Here is a 17,830-nt window from a genome sequence, read left to right on the forward strand (position 1 = left end):
TCCATTGGAAAAGTGTTACTCCCAAGTTCCCTAGAGCCATGAGCTATATGCCTTGGATTGTTCATTTGACCGGCCTCGGAGTCGCCATCGTATTTCTGTTCCTATTCATTGCCGTTCTGGTCGCCTTATGGATTCTAAACCGCCCCGGAAGACCTCCACTCCCTCCTGGTCCTCCAGCTGAACGCTTCCTTGGACATTACCGTCTTGTGCCCACGGATGCGGCTTTTAGACAGTACGCTGAATGGAGTAAAGAGTACGGTACGTTATCCGAATGCCCTTCGATGCTATCTAATGGCTCAATTAATATCACGATGCGTCCTACCAAAGGCAGCGATGTGCTCTTTTTCCATACGTTCGGCACCAAGTGGATCGTTCTGCATAGTTTCAGCTCGGCGACCGAACTGCTTGAAAGGCGTGGCTCGCTCTACGCAGACCGACCCCGATTTGTCATGTTTGAGGAGTATGTTTAAGACATGCTACGAGTATCACCGAGATACCTCACTCTAACTTCTGCAATAGAATGGGTTGGGCCCCTACTCTGACTTGGCTTCGCTGGGGACCTAGGTACAACTTACACCGGAGAACACTGCAGCCCCTTTTTACCAAGTCCAGGGTCAGCCAATATCAGAACCTGCAGCGAAAGGAAGCCCTTCGTTGTTGTAAGGGCATGCTTGATGACCCCATAAATTGGTTGACCGCTGTCAGAAGGTTTTCGGTTGCAATTGTACTCAAGATAGCCTATGGGTTAGATGTCGACGGACCTCAAAGTCCATGGATCAAGCTAGCTGAAGACTCGTCCGAAGCTGTCGGGAAGTCTGGTGCCCCGGCGAGCTCCATTATGGATCGCTTCCCAGCTGGTAAGTGGCATATTCTTTGCTCATGTTTCCTCAGCTAATCAAGCTCCTCACCTGCAAGCCCGTTATCTGCCAAGCTGGTTGCCATTCATGGAACGCCTTCGGTATGCTCGTACTTGGAGGCCAGCCATCGAGGCCATCACTCGGCTACCATTCGACGCTGCGATAAAACTGATGGTAAGTTATCCTTTGGCTTTGGCTCTGGATTAAGTTGTTAACGACTTAAATATTTCAGAACGCCGAGAAGGCTGAGGAGTCCTTCGTTCAGTCGAGAATGAAAATCTGGTTCGAGAACAGCCGTCAGGGATGTCCAAACAGATTCAGTTTGGAGGATATCAAAGGAGCTGCAGCTACCATTCTAATCGCAGGCAACGACACAGTATGTCGAACCTATACCCATGAGTATTTATGGGCAATGTCTTGTGTTCGGAAACTTCCTAACTCCCTTCAAGACCGCAGCCACAGTCATGCTTCTTGTCCTTTACCTGATGCAGAACCAAGAAGTACAACGCAAAGCCCAGGAGGAAATCGAACGTATCGTTGGAAAGCACCGACTCCCGAGTTGGAACGATATCCCAAAGCTACGGTACACCAACTTGGTGCTTCAAGAGACTTACCGGATTAACCCTCTATCGCCCCTGGGCATTCCCCATGCTAGCATCGCCGATGACGTATACAATGGCATGTTCATTCCCAAGGGCACCATAGTGTACCCGAACGTCTGGGCTATGATGCACGATCCAAAAGTGTACTCCGATCCGTTCCGCTTTTGGCCGGACAGGTATCTGCCAAAGGAGGAGGGAGGGAATGGGGAGCCGTTGCCCATAGGTCACTTTGGCTTTGGCAGGCGGTAAGTTGTTCTTGCTGAAGCGATGACAGTCGGTTATACTAACGAACCCTTATAGCATCTGTATCGGCAAATACCTCGCTGAAAACAGCCTGCTGATAATCTTGGCCACAATGCTGGCGACCATGAATATTGACTGGCCACTTGGGCCTGATGGTCAACCAACGCCGTTTGAGCCAGAGTGGTCTTTCAGGGGCCAAGCGTAAGTCGACCCGCTATTCTGTTATTCCCACTGCTTCATAACTAACTCGTATCACATAGCATCGTTTTACCCTTCGGCATTTCCATTACCAGCCGGTCGGAAAAAGCTATGGCCGCCTTAAACGAGGAGATTGACGCACTTCAGACTTGAGCTCCTATCTCAAGGTAGCCAACCCGCCGATGGATAGGATCCAACAACTAGTTCTTTATTTTCCGCGCATGTCCTTAGTGCCCTATTTACACACAACCTGCGTCATATTTTCTTAAATTCCCAGTTTACATCGTTTCCTTTGAGTCACAGAGTCACAGTGCCTCTTTTGGTCTCTTTCTCAAGCTCCCTCGCCTGCACCTCTTCGGAAGTCAGCCCCGAGTGCTTCTTTGTCTCCGAACTTCAGTTAAAGAAGTCCAAAGGGACAGCGTCCGCCATGGCCTGGAAACCTGCTACATTCGGATGCAAGTGGTCCCCGCCATCATACTCTCTGGCCAACTGGCTCTTCTGAGCTGGGTCGGCCAGAACAACTCCAAAGTCAACTGTTGCGTTGAAGGTGCCACTGTTCAAGATCCAGTTGTTCACCCGAACTCGGGTTTGCTCGCGCGCCGGGTTCGAGTACGACTGGCCACTGCCACTGAAAGGTGCGATAGTGGCTCCAATGGTTTTGATGCCTGCTGCATGGCAGTCGCGTGCAATTTGACCATATGCTTGCTGCAGCCGTATTGCCAGAGAATTTTGCGTCCCAGAGTCGGGGCTGCTGTTGCCGAGGTCATTAACGCCCTCGAAGATCATGACGTATTTGACGCCGGCTACCCCCAAAGCATCGCGCTTGTAACGGGAGAGAAGCGTGGGACCAAGACCACCCGAGAGAATGGCGTTCCCGCCGGCAGCCTGGTTGGCAATGCTAATGTGGTTGATGCCTTCCTTCTTCAGGCGAGCAAGGAGAAGATCCGGCCAGCTTATCTTCTGGTAAGCAAACGCTTTCGACTGCTTAGAAACTCTGGGAGAAAGGGGCTTACCGGTTGTTCCTGTTGTCCGTGCTTCCTCTACCATCGGTAATACTATCGCCCAAAATCACAAACGCACTGTAGTTCTTAGGAACCCAAGCGTCGACTGCGCTGACAAAATACCAGTGATTGGTGTTGCCACCTGCCAGTGTCGCCTCGCGGATACGGTTCCCGGACTGCATATGAGACGTGGTCCTGCTGCCCGGGTGGCCGGTGATGCTGCTACCGGACTGGCCGTGCTGGAAATACAACGACACAGCTATATTCGTTTGGGAGGAGATCTTGAAGTCAATAGGATCCGTATAAGCAATCTGACCACGCGGGATCGTGGTCGATGGCGAACCATTGTTAAACGTCAGCTCCTTCAACGTCGACGTGTCAATCCCGGCCACGCCGGCCCCCCCACCAGCCGGCAAAGCAATGGTCGCTGCTGTAATAGGCAGATCACTGCCACCAAATGTGTTGCTGATTTGCAGGCGGATCCGCTCCGCATCAAGAGTCATGTAGAAGGTTTGGCGGAGGGTAGCACCACGGAAGACCCCACCACCTCCATTCTTGCACAAAGCGACTGGTCAGCTTACACGGCCGTCTACATCTTGAAACAAAGATCCGATTGACTTACAAATGGAGATGGAGGCATGTTATTTGGCTCTACCAACTGAGGCATCGATGTCCAGGCGGCTACCCAGTGGTAATCCTCATCCTCCACAGCTTGAGCATTCATTGTTGTCGGCATTGCCACGCTGTTCCATGGAAGAAGCATACAGCTGGCTGCAAGAGCAGCCCAATGAGAGATCAGTACCATTGCTGATATAATAAGACTGATAGGCGTGATCAGCGAAAGGAATGCTATCCGGATCAGTTCTTTGCGAACTCTTTAACAAGAGTGCAACTTCAGCCATGATTCACCCTTGGGACTCGCTGGAGAGCTGGATCATTTTATAGTTACTAGTATAGTTTTGATTCTCGGACGATTAATTCCTGAAACTATACTTCTACGGATGGTGACAGCAGTGTTCTATTTAGCCAAATGAGTAGTATCGGCCAGACTGACACTGGTTCGTGGATTTTCTTGGTGCGCAACACTATTGAAAAGAAACGGAAAAGATTAAATTCAGTGTCCTTATATTAACCACTGAGTAATTTTCTGCGTCTCAAACTTAAAATAACTAGGACAGTTTTGATCAAATAGAAATACAGCATGGACTTGACCAATGTACTTTCCACTGAATAACCAAATGTAAGGGGTGTTCCCTAAGTCTGCGAGGGTCTTGATTCCATGTGGACACCTGATCCCTTGTCTTCGGAATTATGTAACTTCTATCCTCGTGCGGGTTGTCATCTTTCGTTCAATCGAGGCTTCGTTCGAACAATTAGTCTATTCGACTTTGTATTCAAGGTTGGCACAATTTTCAGTCGGAGACAAAGAGAGCTTGGCGCTATTCCCTGGATAATAATAGCTGTTGCTGGCTTTTATGCGTCTTTTGATCCCCAGTTCTTGTTGTCAATCGAGGTGCAATGTCTCTGTTCTTTCATGAGCTCCCAATCAAAATTTCATCATCGACAGTCCAGGGGGCTGACGAAGTTTAACGATTGTTCTTGACTCACTTGCCTCTGAGGCCTTCTCTGATAATATACGAAACTTCATTTGTACCGATCATGCCCTCTGACGCTGACCAGCTCTTAGTTCTTGACGACACAGTTGAGGCCAAGCGTCAGGCATTACCTTCCGAACCCCCATATCAACAGGATCGACTTTTCTGCTTGTAGCTGGTACCTTATTAACAGGAAACAAGAAAAACGCTCACACTGTCTCAATTCCAGACGGAAACTTCCTAGGCCGCAAAACGTCGCACATTAGATAGCGACACTACACCCATAGCAAGTGATCTTGATCGCGAGCCCATGTGCAGAGTATATTGCTCCCGGTAGTTCAACAGTATCGTGAGAAAACTTTCAAACACGGAGCTACAACCACGGATAGCCATGCTTTTTCATCACGACTACGTGTGTGAGTTGGACAACAATACGGTAATATATCCCTTACTGCACCATCCACAGCCAACAACCGGTATAAAACACTTACTGAGCTATCGGGAGTTTGGCAATGGTTCCACACTGGAGCAATAGTTAGGCAGCTATAAGAGCTGGACAGTGGATGTTTGGCAGCTGAGGATGCCCACTGAGCCCGAATCAGTTGCTGCGGACGGAAATGTGAGACCCTGGCAACCATAATTCCTGTCAGTTCCTTCTCTAGGCTCATTAGTCAAGTATGCTCGACGATCCACTGCATGCATTATGAAGCTCGCAATCGCTGATTTCATGAATTTTTGCACTTCCAAAATATTCTTGGTCATTGGGAAGAGCTTGGTCGACGCAATATGGACGGGAACATTTAGAGTAATCAGGAACGGCCCTTCATGTTACCAAACTTCTACATTTGCGACTTCAAGAACACTCGCGATCTTCGGGATCAACTATGGATCTGTGCTACTTGACGCTTAAAGAAGCATGAATCAATGAGACCTTGTTGTTGTCTTGGCAGAAGTCCAGTGATTAACTGGAGTGGCTGACCTTAGCAGGAAGATGACTCCTCCAAATGAAGTATGGGATGGTCAGCAAAAAGCGAACGGTCCAGTCAGATTGTTGCCAGTAGGACCCCGACTTCGTTGATCACCATATATAACTTGTTTTTTGGTATCATATGGGATCTCATTCATCCAATTCTTTGATCTTTGGTCCATTCAGGTACTTGTGAGCAAGCGGGTTAACTAGAACCATGAACAGCTTGCCGAAATCAGTTGTCATTGTAAAGTTTTTCTCCAGAAGACCCCGATATCCGGATTACTGTTTCGGCTACTAACCAGTGCGATTTGCAATCTTCAGGTAGGGGGGTCACTCTCCGGTCTTTTTCACGGCCTTTATCTCAAGCGCAATGGTAGCAATGTGGTGATCCTTGAGCAAGATCCAAACAACTTTCGTAGTAGCCATCAAGCAGGGATCGCATATGGATACGCTGTGGAGGAGATACTACACAGATACGACGCGACAGGCCTGCAGCCCTGCACGCCGTCAGTGGCAACACGAATTGCCTACCATAGGCGTCAACACTTTATGCAACTAGGAATCATCCGCCATCTGACCAGCTGGGGACTCCTCTATCGTATTCTTCGCGCAAACTTCGACGGAATGATGTCAGATGCCGTCCCGAACCCTCCCCTTCCCATGCCAGGGGATGGTGAAGGAGCATACCTCGTGGGACGCAGAGTTACGAGCCTCGAGCCCGAACATGGCATGGTTAAAGTTGGTTTCATAACTAGCGATGGGGAGGAGGGCTTTCTTTACGCAGATTTGGTCATTGGTGCCGATGGAGTGCATTCAACTATAAGGAACTTAGTCCACGCCCAAGTGACTAAGGAATACTCCGGCTATGTGGCATGGAGAGGCACAATCTGCGAATGTGAACTTGTGCCCGCCACAGCCCTGTATTTTGCTGATCGAACATCACTCAACTTCCTATCGGATACGTATGTTGTCTCGTAAGTTTTCTGCGCTCTTTGACTTAGCTAATGGTCAACTCACTTTATCTCCAGCTACATAATCCCTCCAGACTCGGGCTCCTTCACCCCCGGCACGCGCCTGGTCAACTGGGTGTGGTACTGCAACTTACCGACCACCTCCCCTCTCCACTCCCAAATCCTAACGGATATAAACGGCCACCAACATAACAATACCGTGCCAGCAGGCCTAGTAAACCCGACCCTCTGGCAACAGCACCTTGCAACCCACCTCGCAGGTCTCGCAGCCCCCTTTGCGGAAGCCATCTCCTCACCAGGCACCCGTTCATTACGAAGGTCAATGATGCGCTATGTGACAGGGCCGTGTTCTTCAACGGGAAGGTCATCTTGGTTGGCGATGCATTCGCCACATTCCGGCCGCACTTCGCCGTGGCGACGGAGCAAGCGGCGAGGCATTGCCTGGGGCTGGGTAGGGTCTGGGGTGGGGAGATGACCCTCCAGGAGTGGGAAGAGGAAGCAAAGACTTGGGGGAAGACGCAGTGGCTGCGTGGGAGAATATTGGGGGCGTTTGGCACGGGGAGATGGTGGGAGTTTGTCAAGGGATTGTGGAAGTATGTGGCGTTTGTGGTTGGGTTGAAAGTGAGGGGTATCAACTTTCAAGGGTTAGGAGGTCAACATTGAGACAATGCCCCGCCCTAAGTTGGGAATGACGGCATTTCATGTACGCATTGGAAGTGAGTTTCGATATCGCCAGTAATTTGGCCAATTGAGGATGAATAGTACATAGAGCACCATAATGTTCATGCTTTGGCGGATGAGCATGAGTAGATGACATCCAAGAAGAGTTGACTGGACAGGCATTCAGAGACCACCCTAATCCTTATTCGCCCTCCTGTGGGGTTGCAGGAAGAAACATGTGAAATGCCAACGTGGTAGATCTGATGAATGGGGCTTTCGCTTATCACCTTCAGCCTTTTAGGCGGTGCCGTCCACTTGCAGTAAGCTGGCGGAAAAGTTATAAGCACGCCAGCTCTTGTTTGTCTGGACTGAAGCTCAGAGGTTGGCCATCCAAGTTACAGAAGTTACAGCTTCAACCCTAACCCTTGATACATACTCCACAGCGAACAATGCGAACACATTTGATTGACTCAAGAATGTCACCAGCGACAAGCCTTGAGCTCCTCTGAGTCGTCAGGCTCTGAGCCCAGCTGGTTGAACCCTTTGTTTGATACGGTCTCACTTGTGACCGACGTAAGATCGTTTAATAAGGTACATCCAAGATTGCTTGCCTAACTTGAAAGTTTCAAGGACATCTACAGCCATTCAGCAAGCTTTCTGTTTTTTTTGTGCGATTTTTTTTATCTATATCGAAGCTTGAGTCAGGACCTTCCTCTCAACCGCCTTCGTCACTCACCTCTTACACCTGATTGAAACTGCAACATCACCGCAACACCGCATGCTTCTATAACCACGTTGATCTCAACATGTCAGACCAGGACTCTCCAGAGCAATCACCGAACCCTCCAGAACAGGTGGACACTCTTATCGATAGAGACCATGGCCGCCGGTACTGGGAGGGTGTTGAGGCGACTGTAAACGGCATGCTGGGCGGCTTCCCACATGTCTCTCGCGTCGATCTGCAGGGATCAAAGAACTTTCTAGCTAAGCTTGGTTTTGGAAATAAGCCGGGGAAACGCGTTGCTCAAACTGCTCTGGAAGGAGGGGCTGGGTACGATCATCCTTCATTGAAAACGTTGGTCACAAAGCATTTAACTGACACGATAAACATGTAAAGCATCGGGCGCGTGACGGAAGGCTTGCTCCTCAGCGGCATTGCGGAGCAGGTCGATGTCATCGAGCCCATTGCTAAATTCACCGAGGGGCTGAAGGGCAAGCCGGGCGTGAGAAACATCTTTAACATGGGCCTCGAAGACTGGGAACCGGAAGAAGGCGTACAGTACGACCTGATCTGGATCCAGTGGTGCGTAGGTCATCTTACAGATGCCCAGCTTGTGGGTTTCCTGGAGCGTTGCAAGAGTGTATTGAACCCGGAGTGGGGCTTGATTGTCGTCAAGGAGAACAACAGCACGTCAGGAGGAGACGACTTCGATGAGACCGACAGTTCCGTCACTAGGTTCGTTCATCCAAGTTCCTAATATCGCGGTGATCGTGAGTCAGCGGCATGCTGATACGCTAGTTTCTCTCTCTCTAGGGAGGATGCCTCGTTCCGACGCATCTTTGAGCAGGCAGGCCTACGCCTTATTAAGGTTGAACTTCAAAAAGGCTTCCATGTCGCACCGATAGCCCTCCTGCCTGTCAGGATGTACGCACTGAAGCCGGTGCAACAGTAGCTTCGCACGGTCAAGACGATCCGCGAAAACATGGCATACTGTCTTCGTTGATCATAACTAGGTCATGTCATTACCACTTGCATAATTATACCCTACATGTTCTCCCTCCTTAACTCTCAGTTCTTGTCTTCTCCTTATCCTTGCTCTCGCCCTCCCATTCCTCCAGCTTGACCCCCTCCACCCCAGCACTCAACTTATCCTCCTCCAAGCTCCCGCATTTTTTGGCGTCTTCCTCATCCTCTTCGTCATTGGGGTTCATCTTCGCAGGGTCCAGCCCTGCCTGTCTAAGGAAATACTCCACGACATCCTTCTTGTCGCCGAAGTTTGCCAGATCTAGGGGCACATAGTTCTTGTCATTTGCAAGCGCAACTGAGGCGCCCGCTTCGACGAGCTGCTTGACGACGGGCAGGTGCCCGTTTAGCGCAGCCCAGTGAAGACCTGTATTGCCATACTCGTTGGCAGCATCTAGGAAAGCCTTCTTCTGCTCGGCGGAACTTGAAGCGAAATGAGATAGAAGGAGATTGACAGTGTCTGTTTGCGGAGTTAGCACCAGGGTCAGTGTTTCATTCTAAGCTTGTCACGGTATGTTATGGCCTTGTGTTGGCTCAGGAGCCATGGATGATGAAGCCGGGCGAGTGACGTGAGAAGGTGGGGTTCTGTTGGCGGGGCAGACAAGGCTTAAAAAAGCAGGGAGGGCTGTGAGTTGTGTAGAGGAGCGACAAATCCCTGGAGAGCGAGAATGTTGTCTATGACTCACCAACATGGCCGTTTGCTGCTGCCATGTGCAGACATGTTGATTTGCCCTCGTCCTTTGCACTCAGAAGTATCTCTGCCGGCGACACCTTTTCCCGCTCCGCAAGTGATCCAAGGAATGTGGTCAGCTCCTCGTTCTCCCCAGTGCGCGCCAGATAAACGAGATCATCAATTTCATCCTCCGTTAGTTGCGGTGCCATAGTGATCTTATGAACCTTATTATGTCTAGCAATCTCTCTGGATTCCTTATTCGTAACCTTTGTCGCTTGAAAGTGGGATTGAGTCGATGTGTGACTCCCTGCTCACCTTACAGCCGTCAAAATTTTGGAAGGTCTGTGGTGACCCCAGACTGTGCAAAATTCGACACGTCCGAAATCCGCACTGTGTGTTGCCCCGTCAGCACCTAAGTCGCTGGTCAAGCAGGACGATGCAAAGGGAAGGAACACCTTTCGCATGAACCCATGACAAATCATACCCATATAATACTCGAATGACGCTTTTATTAGCCTTGAAGTCCCTTACTACTGTGCTATCCGGCATACAATCGGGTTTTGCACGTTCCCTACTGTCAGCTACCCCTTGTTTACTTTCCCCTGGGCTCCTTAGTCGCAGGAACGTCGAGCCGCGTTCTCCGGGTTCTGTAAATTTACCTGCTGCACATATCTTGATAGTATTCAGACACTTTAAGTTACAATGCTGAGTGAATACCTGTTCATGATACCCATTAGAGAGCGACTCACTGATGCATGAGCAATAGATCATATGTCACTTGAGAGCAGCGAGCAAGCACGGTCGACACCTGTGAGGTTTCTGTCGTACTTATGTGAAGCCAATAGGCTAAAGAATATATATTAGCACTTCTTCTGTAAACAAAGTCTGGGTTTACATCATTCTGGAAGAAGATTAGGTGTAGGTTATGTAAGCGTAACCGCTATAGATTTTCACTTCTAAAATCAGGACGGCGTAATCTAACAAACCGAAGGGCTGTCTATAATGCATATGTGGGCATCCTACGCAAAATACTTATAAAATGTCATTATATTCGAAAATCTACCTAGAGCTATGATGATGTTGTTGCTGTTTTCATCCGAAGTCATGTGAAAGATTGAGGTTTCTAATTCATGAGTGGATCACGCAAGGCAATCAAGCTGTCAGCATCAAGTGCCAAAATTGGTCATGAAGGGGATACTCTGCAGCAATACATGGCAATACAGTACCATTCCGTCTAATCCCGCTGACAGTCGGTGATTGTCACAGATTATGACGGTTTTCACGTTCACTTTTCATACAATGTGTCAATGATTCTGTTACCTCATGCCGACATTCTTCCTTATTTCAGAAACAAGTATTCAAATACGGCGTTTTTCCCCTCTCCGCGGAGCATAATCTCATTTTGTCCCCACTGAAATTGTCGAAGCCATACCGCAATATTCTTCATATCTCCGTCGAGTGAGGCTCGTTAATTCTGCAGCTTATGAGCTCTGGCTGGCCAAGAGGGCCATTCTGGGCTCGAGGAAGAAGAGAACCAGAATTCGCGGCACGAAAAAAACTGTTGTGCAGAAACCCCGAGGTGGCCGCCGCAGGAATACAGAGGACCAACCCCAACAGGGGCCTGTCACTTCAAGCAGCTTCATCGATTTCTGGTTCGTCGGCTCCGCCAGCTGACGGTATCCCGTCATACCCGAAGCCAGCGAAGGCCTCTCGTGCCCGATCCCAGCCGACTGAGCAGCAGCCCGATGGGTTGACAACACAACCCGTCAATCAAGGTCTCAGCCGGCCTGTTACAATCAACAAGCGGGCGCAAAACATCGTATTTTGGTATCCTGAATGGAAGATCATCAGTGAGAAGGGCCTATCCACAAAACATACAGGCCGTGGTGAAAAGGAATGCCCACATACATAAGAGACACGAATGCGGGCCGCTCCCGAAGTCTGGACATTGCCGCCAGCATGTGTGAGGCTGCTTACAAGAGGTTTACTTCAGTCAAGGGCTTGTTGTGGGCTAAATTATCAGCTCCAAGCAGCCAGACCCCGACTCCAATCTCTTCCATAGTTTTCAGCCATGAAAGTGACACAAACATGTCTGATGGTTGCTCACATGTTTAAAGTCTATGCGACAGGAGTGACGACAGCAAGACGATGCGTATGAAGAATTGGTTCACAAGAACCCCGGCTTGGCCCTATGTTTCAAAAAACGAAGAATCGGCCATGGAAGGTCTTCGCAAAACTTGTGGCTTTCTCTACGCTGATATCTAGAAATATGTCCGGGAAAACCACCCAGACATCCTTGTAGTCAGTTGGCGTCACGGGAATTTTTTATCAGTGACGGTAGGAAGGAGCTGAACGACACATTTTGAACTTTGACTTGTCCCGAAAACTACAAAGGCTGTCGTCGAATATTCAAAAGAAATCGAAGAGATGTCCAAGTTTAGGAGTTTCTTGGCGCACCCTACGAGCCCAAGAATCTTCCGCATGGCACAACGCCTGGTTCCAGACCTGTGAGGAGATCTTAGCCAGGCCAGAAGACAAAAACTATGATTGAGAAAAGTTGCAATATCCGTGATAATGAGTGGTGAGAAGAGGCGAAATGTACACTAAATGGGGCAGAGCTGAGAGAGCTATCGGCTCACCTCGCCGTCTCCTTTGGTACCGCCAAAATATATGAGGCGTATTCCAAGCTTGTTAGTTGTGCTGCCGGAGCTTGGCAGAAACAAGGATGCACATGAATACACGGAAATAAGTGGTTTAGTGCATCGTTATAGAAAGGTCGAAGTATAACAAATTGGATGACCAGGGGTTATTTCCTTATCCAGGTAGCATATAACATTATAAACTAAAATCCACAACAGAAGCGCCGCAAAATAAAGGCCATCCTGAAACCTGCTCAGAATCATTTATTCGTTAAGATGGTATCAACTGCTATTACCATTCATCAAGTCTCATTAATTTTGAGTCCAACCATTCAGTCAAATCACCATAATTGTCCATCGTTTGTATTTCGGCTTTAACATTGAGCAGCAACATCCTCTGAAGTTCAAGCATCTGATCTGTCATATCATCGCCTTTAGTCCCTGCTGCTTTATTTTCTATCTCTCTCATAATCTCAAGGGCTTTCTTTCGATCATTTGGTGTAAGGGACGAAACTACGGAGTCAAGAGGGCCTTTGTCCTTGGTAATCCTTGTTCGCTTGATCGGCCGATCTGGCTGGGAGTCTAGACAGGTACTGCGTTAGCCAACTTCCTCATTCTTTTTGGCCGGCTCTATATAGGTTAGCGTTACCTTCAGGGAAGTCTTGTGCAAAGTTCTGGCTTGACTCTTCCGGATCGCCTTGATATTCATGTCCTGGAAACGCGACACTGCTCTCGGAAATATTCCCAGAAATGATGTCCTCACTACGAATTCCAACCCAGCGAAGCGAAGGAGTAGCAGCGCCTTCCTCGTGATCAAGTCGCTGACTGCCGTATTTATACGTCCTCATGATCGCGATACCATGTGGATCAAAGTCAACCAAGATTAAGAGCAGCAGATTAGTGTTAATGTTATGTACCGTGCAGAGAAACCGTCGTGTGGACAGATCTGGAAACCCCTTTGCCTGACGTGATGAGACAAAAGCGATCAGTAGATTGGAATTTTATATGCAGGAGAAAGGGAGCTGCGCAAGGTGACGAACTGTTAAGAGAATGCCATGTCCTGCCTTAGAGGTCTTGCAGTATTGAGATGCGGCGAGAGTTCTAAAAGTTGCCTTGATTCCAATGAGATGTCTGTTCAAGTGATTAAACACAAAAACTTACTTCTTTCTCAATGACCAATAACCATCGAGTATGTCGAAAATTAATTTTGTCCACGGAGGCGATCGAGGGTAGCAACATCCCCTATATGGTGATCAGTTCCCTGGTTTGTGACATCCGAAAACACAATCTTACTGTTTCAGTCTGAGAAGCACACGCATGGACGGAACCGTCTTGGAGGATCAAATCAAAAGGGCCAGCAATAAGACCTTTAGCTGTCGCTACCTGAACCGTTGATTGCGATCAGAGGACTCCGTACTGCTGATGGAATGGAGGATACTTACAATGTTCAAATCCTCTCTGCTGACGCCCAAAGTAAATGCAAGGTTATTGACCATGTCATCCACCACGCTTTGCGACTTGAACAGATCTGGATTTTGGTAGTAGATGTTTCTAGGTGCTAGTCAGATTTGACATGAAGTAGCGATATCACAGAACGAACCTTTTTGTGATCAACTTCCCCGAAAGTAAAGCTTCGTGGGAAATGCTAATGATGTGGAACAGTGCTTCTGTGTGTTAAATGGCAAGGTAAGGAGGTAAGCCTTTCACTATTACCACGATACTGTAGGATGTACATCTGTCACTTCGTACCAAACTTCTTGGCCTCCTGCACACTTCTTCCTGGAAATTTCACGAAATCAGGTTGCCGGCTTTCCTTCCTAGCTGGTTCCGTTGTTTTGGAGGATTGTGCTGACCGGATAGTCTGATATGGGATGGAAAGCTCATCTCCAGCCTCCATTGCGTCCAGGATCCTTTCCAGGAGAGATTCGATTTTGGACAAAGCACTGCTTCGAGAATTTGGTGGTATCTCTCTGATAACTCCTTTGCAAAAAGTCGCGACTTTTGAGACTGAATCCTCGGCGCGAAGTTGAGAGTTGAAAGGAATTTTTTGGTAGTCCATAACTGCCAAGGCTGAACTTCGTTATCGTAGTAGTATGGTAATAGTACTAATGATAGTTTGATGTCTATGGCGATCAAAACTGACGGAGGATGCTGAAAAGCAGAACCAGATGAAGCGACCTCTTAAACATTTCAAGGGATGCAGACAGCCTCGACACAACTGGAGACAGGAGTCCATCTGTCCGGCTTAGCCTGTGCCTTTTTGTTTTGGGAAGCTACTAGGGAACGCCAACTACCAAATGTGATCCTTCCGCCTGCCACGTTAAAAGAGGCTTCCGAAGCTCAACGATCGCTCATAACTGCGTTAAAACCAATTACTGCCTTACTTGTAAATGTAATGATCGTTGTGGAATGACATTCCGTGTTAAAGAGGGGCGTTGGTCCACTTTCGCAGCTTTTCAGGTCTCATGGAAGATGAGACTACTGCTGACGAGTTGCGGCGAGGGGAGCCGGGAGAGGACCTACCTACTTGGCGTTATGCCTTTGGGCTATTCACACTTCTGCCTCCTGCGGAGATACCACAGTATAAAACATCTCCTAAGGTCTTCAACACGAAACATCTCCGATCGCTTCAATCCTGGGTATCAATTTTCAAAGCTTCAGCATGTGATGATGTTTGGAGGTGGACCCAGAAGAGGCCAGATCCCCCGCTGCAGGTCCCTTCACGTTGTGATTGGCTGCAAGCTCTCTATAACGATCGCGTTCCGCCCGACCCGACCGCCAAGGAATGTGGGAATTGTGGTCCTCATTCAATTGGCCAATCAAGCTGTCTTTTCCTGTGGGTCTAGCAGGAACAGGCCGATGGTCAGGCTGACATGAGGCTTGGACCCTGACCGCCTCAAGAGGTGTCTGGTAAGCCATGTGTCGTTCGTCCACGACCTCCCCCTCCTAGTTCCTGCCCAACCCGCCATACTCTTGGGAGACAACGACAGCTCGGTCAAAATGGCAAAGAAAAAGTCTAAGGCGGCAACATCCTCGGACGCCGAGCCGCTCCATGAAAAGGGCAACACAAGGAAGCGGCTCAGCAATGCCGGCGATGAGGACCACACCACTAAAAGAGCCCGGATGCTCGAGACTAAGACTGACTACACGAGATGGCGCATGCGTGACGAGGGGGGCTGCCACACATGGCACTATCTCGAGGACGACGAGGCGGCGAAGAAGTGGCCGCAAACTTACTATGACAAGTACTACCTGGGTCTTCCTTTGGTATGTTCTTCTCGCCAACATGTCGTCAGTCCTTGCCCTGACGCTGCTAACATTTCTACGCTCCAGGACCTCCCCGACCTTCCCAAAGCAAAAACGCCCCTTGATGCGGTCCGCAATGGTCTGGAGTTTTTCGAGAAGCTCCAGCTCCCTAGTGGCCATTGGGGTTGCGAGTATGGCGGTCCCATGTTTCTCCTTCCCTGCATTGTGATCTCTTGGTATGTGACGAAGACACCAATTCCCTGGTATGTCGCAACAGAGATCAAGAATTACCTCTTCGCCCGTGCTCATCCTGAGGACGGCGGATGGGGTCTGCACATCGAGGGCGAGAGCACGGTTTTCGGAACTTCGCTCAACTACACGGTTCTGAGAATTGTTGGCGTTGACCCCGACCACCCTGTCATGGTCAAGGCCCGGGCTACCCTTCACAAGCTCGGCGGTGCAACACACGCCCCGCATTGGGCGAAGTGGTGGTTTGCAGTAATGGGCGTTGCCGAGTGGGACATCGTCAACCCGGTCCCTCCAGAACTATGGCTGCTCCCTGACTGGGTTCCTTTCCATCCCTGGAGATGGTGGGTTCATATTCGCCAGGTCTTCTTGCCTATGAGTTATCTGTGGTCAAAGGGATGGCGTGCAGAGGAGACCGATCTTATCCGATCTCTTCGTAAGGAGTTGTACGTCGAGGATTACGACAAGATCGACTGGGCCGGGAACCGCAACACCATCAATCCAATTGACAACTATCACCCGAAAACATGGCTCCTCAACACTATCAACTGGTTCTTGGCTAACATTTGGAAGCCCTATTTCCGAGTCAAACCGCTCGTTGAACGTGCCGAGGAATGGGCCATGAAGTTGATTGAGATGGAGAATGAGAACACTGACCACTTAGATCTGGCTACTGTGTCCGGTCCAATGAATATGGTCTGCCTCTATGCCTGCTATGGCCCCGACTCATACGCTGTGCGCCGCCACCAGGAACGATCTGCCGAGTTCCTCTGGGTCAACCGCGAGGGCATGCTGGCCAACGGCACCAACGGTGTTCAATGCTGGGATACTGCATTCGCAGTTCAAGCCATTATGGATGCAGGTCTCACCGAAGATCCTCGGTGGCGGCCTATGTTGCTGAAGGCACTCAAGTTTCTGGACGACCAGCAGATCCGAGACAACGTAAAGGATCAGGAGAAGTGCTACCGCCAGCAACGCAAGGGTGCCTGGGCTTTCAGTAATAAGGATCAGGGTTATGCTGTCAGTGACTGTGTTTCAGAAGCACTTAAGGCTGTCATTATCCTGCAAAAAACGCCGGGCTTTCCCACGCTGATCGATGACCGCCGCATCTTTGACGCCATCGACACCCTCCTGACCTACCAGAACCCCAACGGCAGCTGCTCGTCCTATGAGCCACCCCGCGCAGGCAAGTGGATGGAGATGCTTAATGCGGCCGAGGTGTTTGGCAACATCATGGTTGAGTATGAGTATCCAGAGTGTACAACTGCGGTGGTGACAGCCCTGTCACTGTTCCACAAGCACTGGCCCGATTACCGTGCTGCTGAGATTGAGCGTTTCATCGAGCGCGCTGTCGCCTGGATCAAGACGGCCCAGAAGCCACATGGCGGTTGGTATGGCAGCTGGGGCATCTGCTTCACGTACGCTACCATGTTCGCGCTCGAAAGTCTGGCTAGCATTGGCGAGACATACGCCAATAGCGAGCATGCCCGCCGCGGCTGTGAGTTCCTCATCTCCAAGCAGCGCGAGGACGGCGGTTGGTCGGAGCATTATAAGGTATGTTCCTTTCCTTCAGTCATCCTATATGTCGTGTTACTAATATACCATAGGCTTGTGAAACAGGAGAGTACCACGAGCACCCGACGGGCTCGCAGGTCGTCATGACCGCGTGGGCGCTCATCGGCCTCATGAAGGCGCAGTACCCCCATATCGAGCCGATCAAGAAGGGCATTCGCCTGATCATGGATCGGCAGCAGCCCAATGGTGAATGGTTGCAGGAGGCCATCGAGGGCGTTTTCAACAAGAGCTGCATGATCTCGTACCCCAACTACAAATTCACCTTTACGATGAAGGCTTTGGGCATGTTTGCACGCAAATACCCGGACGTAAAGATTTATGATGACTGAAGAGGAGAGGTTTGTCGTATGAATGGTATGACGAGTATTTTGGTGTGCATAATATATATAAAGCAGTTATTCCTCCCCCCCCCCTTTCAACGCAGTATTCTCTGAAGCATAAACAATAATTTGATAACTTTACGCCCTAGTTGGGGAAGTCTGCGAGTATATGCAACCAAGAATACTTTCCATGGTCTCACTTGTGCTATCATGATGCTATCAACCATCACAACCTATGCCATTGCGTTGATATTGGTATATTGCGGTTACACATGATCAATTCTTATATA

General features: G+C 49.4%; 6 protein-coding genes across 6 annotated transcripts; 4 read left to right on the forward strand and 2 right to left on the reverse strand.

Moving 5' to 3' along the window:
• Positions 1 to 311: 311 nt before the first annotated feature.
• Positions 312 to 2,053, forward strand: CTHT_0027720 (uncharacterized protein; the record flags this gene model as incomplete). Its single annotated transcript, XM_006693166.1, has 8 exons — positions 312 to 460; positions 520 to 564; positions 706 to 857; positions 916 to 1,031; positions 1,090 to 1,233; positions 1,307 to 1,704; positions 1,760 to 1,903; positions 1,963 to 2,053. 8 exons carry the CDS (start codon positions 312 to 314, stop codon positions 2,051 to 2,053), a joined length of 1,239 nt encoding a protein of 412 aa, XP_006693229.1.
• A 240-nt stretch (positions 2,054 to 2,293) lies between these two features.
• Positions 2,294 to 3,637, reverse strand: CTHT_0027730 (uncharacterized protein; the record flags this gene model as incomplete). The annotated part of the gene is made up of 3 exons (XM_006693167.1): positions 2,294 to 2,852; positions 2,914 to 3,455; positions 3,524 to 3,637. 3 exons carry the CDS (start codon positions 3,635 to 3,637, stop codon positions 2,294 to 2,296), a joined length of 1,215 nt encoding a protein of 404 aa, XP_006693230.1.
• A 2,043-nt stretch (positions 3,638 to 5,680) lies between these two features.
• CTHT_0027740 (uncharacterized protein) lies at positions 5,681 to 7,100 on the forward strand (the record flags this gene model as incomplete). Its single annotated transcript, XM_006693168.1, has 4 exons — positions 5,681 to 5,710; positions 5,788 to 6,440; positions 6,495 to 6,557; positions 6,647 to 7,100. The coding sequence occupies 4 exons, from the start codon at positions 5,681 to 5,683 to the stop codon at positions 7,098 to 7,100; spliced, it is 1,200 nt and encodes a 399-aa protein (XP_006693231.1).
• An 803-nt stretch (positions 7,101 to 7,903) lies between these two features.
• CTHT_0027750 (S-adenosylmethionine-dependent methyltransferase-like protein) lies at positions 7,904 to 8,770 on the forward strand (the record flags this gene model as incomplete). The annotated part of the gene is made up of 3 exons (XM_006693169.1): positions 7,904 to 8,148; positions 8,215 to 8,553; positions 8,632 to 8,770. 3 exons carry the CDS (start codon positions 7,904 to 7,906, stop codon positions 8,768 to 8,770), a joined length of 723 nt encoding a protein of 240 aa, XP_006693232.1.
• A 109-nt stretch (positions 8,771 to 8,879) lies between these two features.
• Positions 8,880 to 9,723, reverse strand: CTHT_0027760 (ankyrin-repeat containing protein; the record flags this gene model as incomplete). The annotated part of the gene is made up of 2 exons (XM_006693170.1): positions 8,880 to 9,301; positions 9,528 to 9,723. The coding sequence occupies 2 exons, from the start codon at positions 9,721 to 9,723 to the stop codon at positions 8,880 to 8,882; spliced, it is 618 nt and encodes a 205-aa protein (XP_006693233.1).
• Positions 9,724 to 15,153: 5,430 nt separating this feature from the next.
• Positions 15,154 to 17,549, forward strand: CTHT_0027770 (putative lanosterol protein; the record flags this gene model as incomplete). The annotated part of the gene is made up of 3 exons (XM_006693171.1): positions 15,154 to 15,420; positions 15,487 to 17,199; positions 17,253 to 17,549. 3 exons carry the CDS (start codon positions 15,154 to 15,156, stop codon positions 17,547 to 17,549), a joined length of 2,277 nt encoding a protein of 758 aa, XP_006693234.1.
• Positions 17,550 to 17,830: the final 281 nt, after the last annotated feature.

This window comes from Thermochaetoides thermophila, assembly GCF_000221225.1.
Source record: "Thermochaetoides thermophila DSM 1495 unplaced genomic scaffold scf7180000011816, whole genome shotgun sequence".
In the NCBI taxonomy this organism is placed as follows: Eukaryota; Fungi; Ascomycota; class Sordariomycetes; order Sordariales; family Chaetomiaceae; genus Thermochaetoides; species Thermochaetoides thermophila.